Raw genomic sequence first — 6104 nt, forward strand, 5'->3', positions numbered from 1 at the left:
ATGGAGTACTTTATTACAGAAGGTGGAAAAAACCCACAACATTTTCAAGATTTTGTGGAGCTTTGCTGTAGAGCATATAATATTGTCAGAAAGCACAGCCGCCTGCTCTTAAACCTTCTAGAAATGGTAAGTCCCTTGGGGAAATAACAGAATTAATAAGCTTCATTTATGTCTCTTTTTCAGTAGTCTATTTTAGGCTAATGACTTGGAGATCCCCAAAGAGCTATTCAAAACAGAAAGAAATGAAGAAATTAAGAGGACCTAGGTACAGCTTACAAAAACACTTCTTGAAAATTTAGCATGTAGTTTATAGTTACTGTCTCAAGAATTTCTGTTCACAACATCAATGCATTCAAAGGTTATCGCAGTGTGTCTTGAAAGAAGTCCAAGGACAATACTTTAAAATATAATGCCATTAGCTGTTTTGCACATTAGGAGTGTTTAAAGGGCCTTAAATATACTGTCTCACACATTTATGGTGATCCCAGTGATGTAAACCCAACAAGGACTGTTGCTGTCTTAATCTTTGTCTTGATCCTGTCTTTTGACCACTTGCTTATTTTGCAGGTCAAGAGACTGAGAGTCAGAAATGTCAGGTGATGCTAGCAATTAAATCAGAAAGTATACAGTGAGTGGTATACATTGTGTCTATTGAGATTTGACCCTATATATTCAGTGGACCAGTAAGTGAAGTTTGGTGTTGTATCTCATTGTTTAGCGCAAAGAGAAGAATAGACATACAGGAGGACAGAGGTAGAATCTGATAGAAGTGTTTGCTGAGAGAAGAGTGTTGTAATTTCTCTGCACACGTGTGCTTGTGCCAGTAATTCCTGCAGTATAGAAGACAACATACCAGTGGCTCCTTAATGAAGAGATTGGAGCTTTCAGATTACAATAATTTTGCTTCATATTTTTATAGCAGTCACAGCCTTAGTGGTTGAATCTTTGATTGTTTGAGTCCTAGCTTGGCATTTTACTAGTTACATTCCTAAGGAGATGTTACTTAACCCTAAAAAACCTTTTCCTACCAGCTAAACCAATTCCTACTTGTAGAGTTGATGAATAAAGGATCTAATAATTAATGTTTTGCATAGATCAGGCACTGTGCTAGGTGCTTTATCATTACTGATGGAAGTTCATTCTATCTTAGCTCACATTGATATAATGTAATGCACTTGGTACCTTCCTTATAATATTTAAATCCTTAGAACAGAACCTGCCACATAGCAGGTTTAAATTAATTAATATTATAGTAGATGTTTGTCAGTGTACGTTTCCACTCTTCCAGGGCTTAATGGGAGCATGTAGCTAATGACATCTGTCTTAGTTACTTTTCTCTCGTTGCTGGGACAAATACCCGACACTCAAAATGAAGGAAAAAAAGGTTTATTTAGCTCACAGTTACTGGAGGTTTCAGTCCATACTCAGCTGGGTCCAACGCAGAGCAGCACAGAGCAGAAAGCAATCTTTCATGGCGGTGGCAAAGAGCAAGAGTGCAAGGGAGGGGCAGCAGCAGCTCAAGCAGCTAGCTTCTCTTCCCACCTTACATTGTAATGCTAATTACCTGCCCCAGGGTAGGGGAAGTACTCACACCTATGGGTACTTCCCAGTACTTACCCACCTCTTGGTAATCCCAGCAGTACTAAAACCCATAATCCCAGCCTTGGATCACACATAATCCCAGTGGATCATTAGTTAACACAAACTCTAGAAGTCCTCACCCCATGACTGCATGAGGCTTTGGGGGGACAACTAGACACAAACCATAACAACATCATAGTGGGCAGCACAGGTATAAAAATTTCTGTCACAACAAAAATACTCCACTTGGTAGTGCAGAATCAATGTCGACATTGTTACAAGTAGATGTGATTTGGATTCTTTTTAAACTTTCAAATAATGTATCAACTCTCCATTCTGCTTTGAAAAAACAAGGACTTTTAAAAATATTGCAGACATGGTATTTATGCAAAAAAGAAAGGATGGGATTAGCTTAGGAAAAGGGAACATGTAGGGTCCTAACCATCTCCAGACTGCTCAGGCTGTCTTGCAATGATGGTCAATATTTCTATTGGTAGATCTGAATTCTGCTCCTATTCCCAATGTATCACATTTAATTTACGGGCTGGCTTAAGGCTTGTAACAAGCTGCAACCTAAAGACTAAGTCCATGAACACGACTCCATTCATATGTATAACAAACATTCAGGTAAAATCAATTCTAGTGCTGACATATGTTTGTACCTAACACTGATAATGTTGAATCTCCAACAAGACCTGCTTCATGGATCCACAGTTCATGCGTGCTTACTATGTGCCAGAAGGTATGAAGGACACAGTGACAGATAAGGCCCAGAGCTCTAAAAGTTTCAATTTAGTAAGGAAGATAAAATTATGCACACAAGTGAGGTATGAAGTATTTCTAAAGGCCTATAAATGCTATAAATAGCGGCATGAAAGGAGCAGTTCCAAATTATAAAATATCTTCAACCAAGACGATATCTCAAAAATAAATCGAAAGCAGGAAAACAAGTATGGTTTAAGCTGTTGCTCAGGTGACACTGAAATTATGCTGCTTGCCAGGTGGGCATGTTAGAATAATATGAAAAGAGAACTCCCAAAAAAAGGATTCAGAAACTATTAGTGGACTTTCTCTCTTGTTTAATAAACTTTGCTACATACCTTTAAAAAGATACAGTGCATGAGTTATTAAGCCACACAGTCATTCATTTGTATAATGTCATTTCATTTAGAAGACACAGATGTATGAGGCTTTAATCACAAGTATCACAATAATTTCTCATAAATAATATTAAAAACAGCTGCTGAAAGTTTCTGGTGTATAATATATCAAGAATGATCCATATTCTAATTAAATCAAGTCCTGATTTCTAGGCAAAAGGAAAAATATGGCAGTGGATGTCAGTAATTCAGCTTAAGTGTATAATTTAGATTTAGACTTTCAACAAAATTGCAGGAGACACTAGAAGCCATGTGAAATAGTTAACCTTGGATGAATGTGTGTAAAATAGCACTGTGTTATTACTTTAGCTTCTGTCTATTTATATCTCAATCCTCTCCATTTACTCAAGTATATATCTTGTTGGACTCTGTAGATAAAGCATTTGGTGAAGGTTGCAGGACCATATACTCTACTTCTACTTCTTCTTCTTCTTCTTCTTCTTCTTCTTCTTCTTCTTCTTCTTCTTCTTCTTCTTTTTTTTTTTGTGGTACCAGGGAATGAACTCAGGAACCCTGCGCTTGCCAGGCAAGCACTTATTCTACTGAACTATCTCCCTGGATCAGGACCATATATTCTATGGAAATCTTTTTAATATAAAATAAAAGTAAAGTTTAAATGTGCAAAAAAAATTTCTACTCATGTCTATACTCTCTCTTTCCTTCAGTTCTCCCTCAAATTGACTCTTGCTTTGTTATATTCTTTAAAAATAATTCAGCCTACCACACCATAACCTAGTTATGCCTTGAGAAATGCTTGACACAGGTCATAAATTCTATCTTCTAGGGATGCTCAGTGCCCAAGATTATGAGCCAAAGGCATTTGGTGGGTTTACTATGAAGTTAATAGCTTGTCCTCGGCAAAGAGCAGCATGTTTCCAGACAGCTACAGTGCCCCCCCCCCCCCGGGAAAAGCAGGAAAAAAAATAATCTATGAAATTCCCATCCTGCTTAAAAGCAACATCTGTAGAAGACCCCAGAGTTTTGATAGCTGATTCACTAACATAAAAGCCTACATTTGATAAGCTTTTCTCTCATTAAAAAAGCCGTATCAACCATCATAGAACACTCCCAAAGAACACAAGGACTATTTAGTCAGTTTAAAATGTTTATCACACCCATTATTGTATCAGCTATTTCCCAGAGGAAGCTCTGTAGCTTGTCTTTGTGGTAAGGAAGAGTGCCTCCTCCCCTAAGCAGAACTATTTAAACAGATCTGGACTTAGTGGGTGGAGGATAGCACAAGAAGAAACTGTAAAAATCATCCTGTCCTTTGAAGAAAGGGTTGACCTACTCATTAGCTGTTTCTGTTCATTACCTAGATGTTGCAGCTTCTACTTCCTTCCCCACTGCCCCAGCTCCAGTGGTGACCCACATGATCTAAACTAGACAGGGAGGCATTTGACTTGCAGCTTGCTAGGAGTCAGAGAAAGCCCAGTTAAGTGAGGCCAAGCTATGAGCCCATCCTAACACATTTATTGATGGTGTATTCCTCCCATAAAAAATACTTGACAAAGTCCTGACCAAGAAATTGTGAATTCCGGGTATCCAGGGAAACCACAGGCAATGCAGACACTAGAGAAGCAACCTACTTTTAGGAAATGGGTGCTATTTGTGTGACAAAAAGGAAATTGGACTCAATAAAAAACAAAGATATTTCCAGAAACTCTTAAGTACAGAGATGATAAGATAAAACTTAACCTACATTCTAATTTGAGTTGGGAATGTGTCCCTGTGTGGTTGATTCTGTTACATTTGGAATCCATATTGAATTTGGTAGTCGTAGGGTTTTCACAATTCATTAGTGTCAGTTACTTTTTTCCTTCATTCATATACTCATTTATCCAGGAATTCATAATTCCAGACATTCATTAAGTTCCAACTATTTACAAATCAGTGTGCTAAGTCACATAGATAGTTCAACACAGAATTAAATAGTTCATTGTTCTCAAAGAACCAGTTAAGAAACCAATTAATCAAGTCCTGGTCTTAAATCTGTGATAAATCTCACATGGAAAATTTGAGCAAAACTTAGTATATGCTAAAAAACAGTACAGTGAAAGAGGTAAAATGAAAATATGATTGCTGTATAGTAAAAGCAGCAATTAAATCTCATCCCAAGTATCAGTAATACCTCGAAGGAAAGACATTTTAAGATGAGGCTCAATATTTTTTCAGTAGAACAGAAAGGAGAGGAAAGGTGTTTCTGGCTGGGAGAAAAGTGTAAGAATGAATGGGGCTTGAAGAACATTTCATGGCCATTCATGTGTTGGATATGGAGGTAACAAAGGGCACCCAGTGTGTTGAATCTGATGGAAACCTCTATTGAAGATACAGTTGAAGTAACAAATTACATTTCTGACCAGAATGAGGATCAAATGTGTTTGCTCACAGTGGCGAGAGTATCATCATAATTGTAGACAAATAATCCACAGGTAATCATATTAAAGAGTTAGAGATTAGAGAAAATAATTTATTCAGAAAATCTAGGCAAATGAAGACTAAAGACCCAAACTAGGCCAGAGGTAGTTGCAATACAGAAAAGTAAATTAACAAGGATCTGCTGAGTGGTTTTGTAGAATTAAGTGATTGACAACAGAAATGAGGAAAAAGGGAATCAAAGAAAACAAGAATCTCTTGTTAACTGAGATATAAAACACACACACAAAAAAAGAGGATAGGTTTATCAAAGAGAATGAGTTCAGATTTAGATACTGTGAAACTGAGATGCCACTGGATTATCTATGAGAAAGGTTGACAGGCCTGCAGGACCAGCTGACCCAGGTTCTTGGTTTCACACACCGTCTATATGCTAACAGCTGCCACATCTATATTTATAGCTGTGTGCTTTGGATGCCTTTCATGTTCCTCAATGTGTATAATCAATCAGTTGTCTCACCTCTACTTCCTGCATATAACTTAAATCCTATAATACTTGGACTCATAAACTAATTTCTAGTCCCATCTCTTCATTGGACCCTCTTTAATTCATTCTTCCTATATACCAACAATGACATTGAAATTAAACACTTGAAGAGCTATTCCTTGCCTTTAGGAATTCCTTGCTACAGCTCCTGTTTGTGCCTTTTCTTTCCTGTCTCTGGATTCTCAATCCCATGTCTCTCCACTCTCCAGAAATCCTTTCTGGATTTCTTTCTTGGATCATATGGCAGACAGCCTAGTCTCTGATATACCTTCAAGCATGTTGCCCCATCAGCGTGGGTGGGGAGCGGGAAAAAGAGCACAGTTTCAAAACTTTTTCTTTCTAATTTGAACTCCATCAGATCAATTACAATTTCACAATCATAATTAACTTACATTTTAAGAGTGTCTATTCCAGAGCATGAAGTATTTATCATCTTATTC

General features: G+C 37.4%; 1 protein-coding gene across 1 annotated transcript in view; it reads left to right on the forward strand.

Annotated features, from left to right (window-relative positions):
* The window catches only part of Pik3c2g (phosphatidylinositol-4-phosphate 3-kinase catalytic subunit type 2 gamma), a 379694-nt gene that overhangs the window by 277236 nt on the left and 96354 nt on the right, over positions 1-6104 (forward strand). Inside the window, exon 29 of the mRNA XM_004626203.2 lies at positions 1-126. This exon is cut by the window's left edge and continues 3 nt beyond it. Coding sequence (XP_004626260.1) covers positions 1-126 — 126 coding nt within the window. The remainder of the gene's footprint in view (positions 127-6104) is intronic.

Source organism: Octodon degus, unplaced genomic scaffold, assembly GCF_000260255.1.
Source record: "Octodon degus isolate 3935 unplaced genomic scaffold, OctDeg1.0 scaffold00012, whole genome shotgun sequence".
NCBI classification, from domain to species: Eukaryota; Metazoa; Chordata; class Mammalia; order Rodentia; family Octodontidae; genus Octodon; species Octodon degus.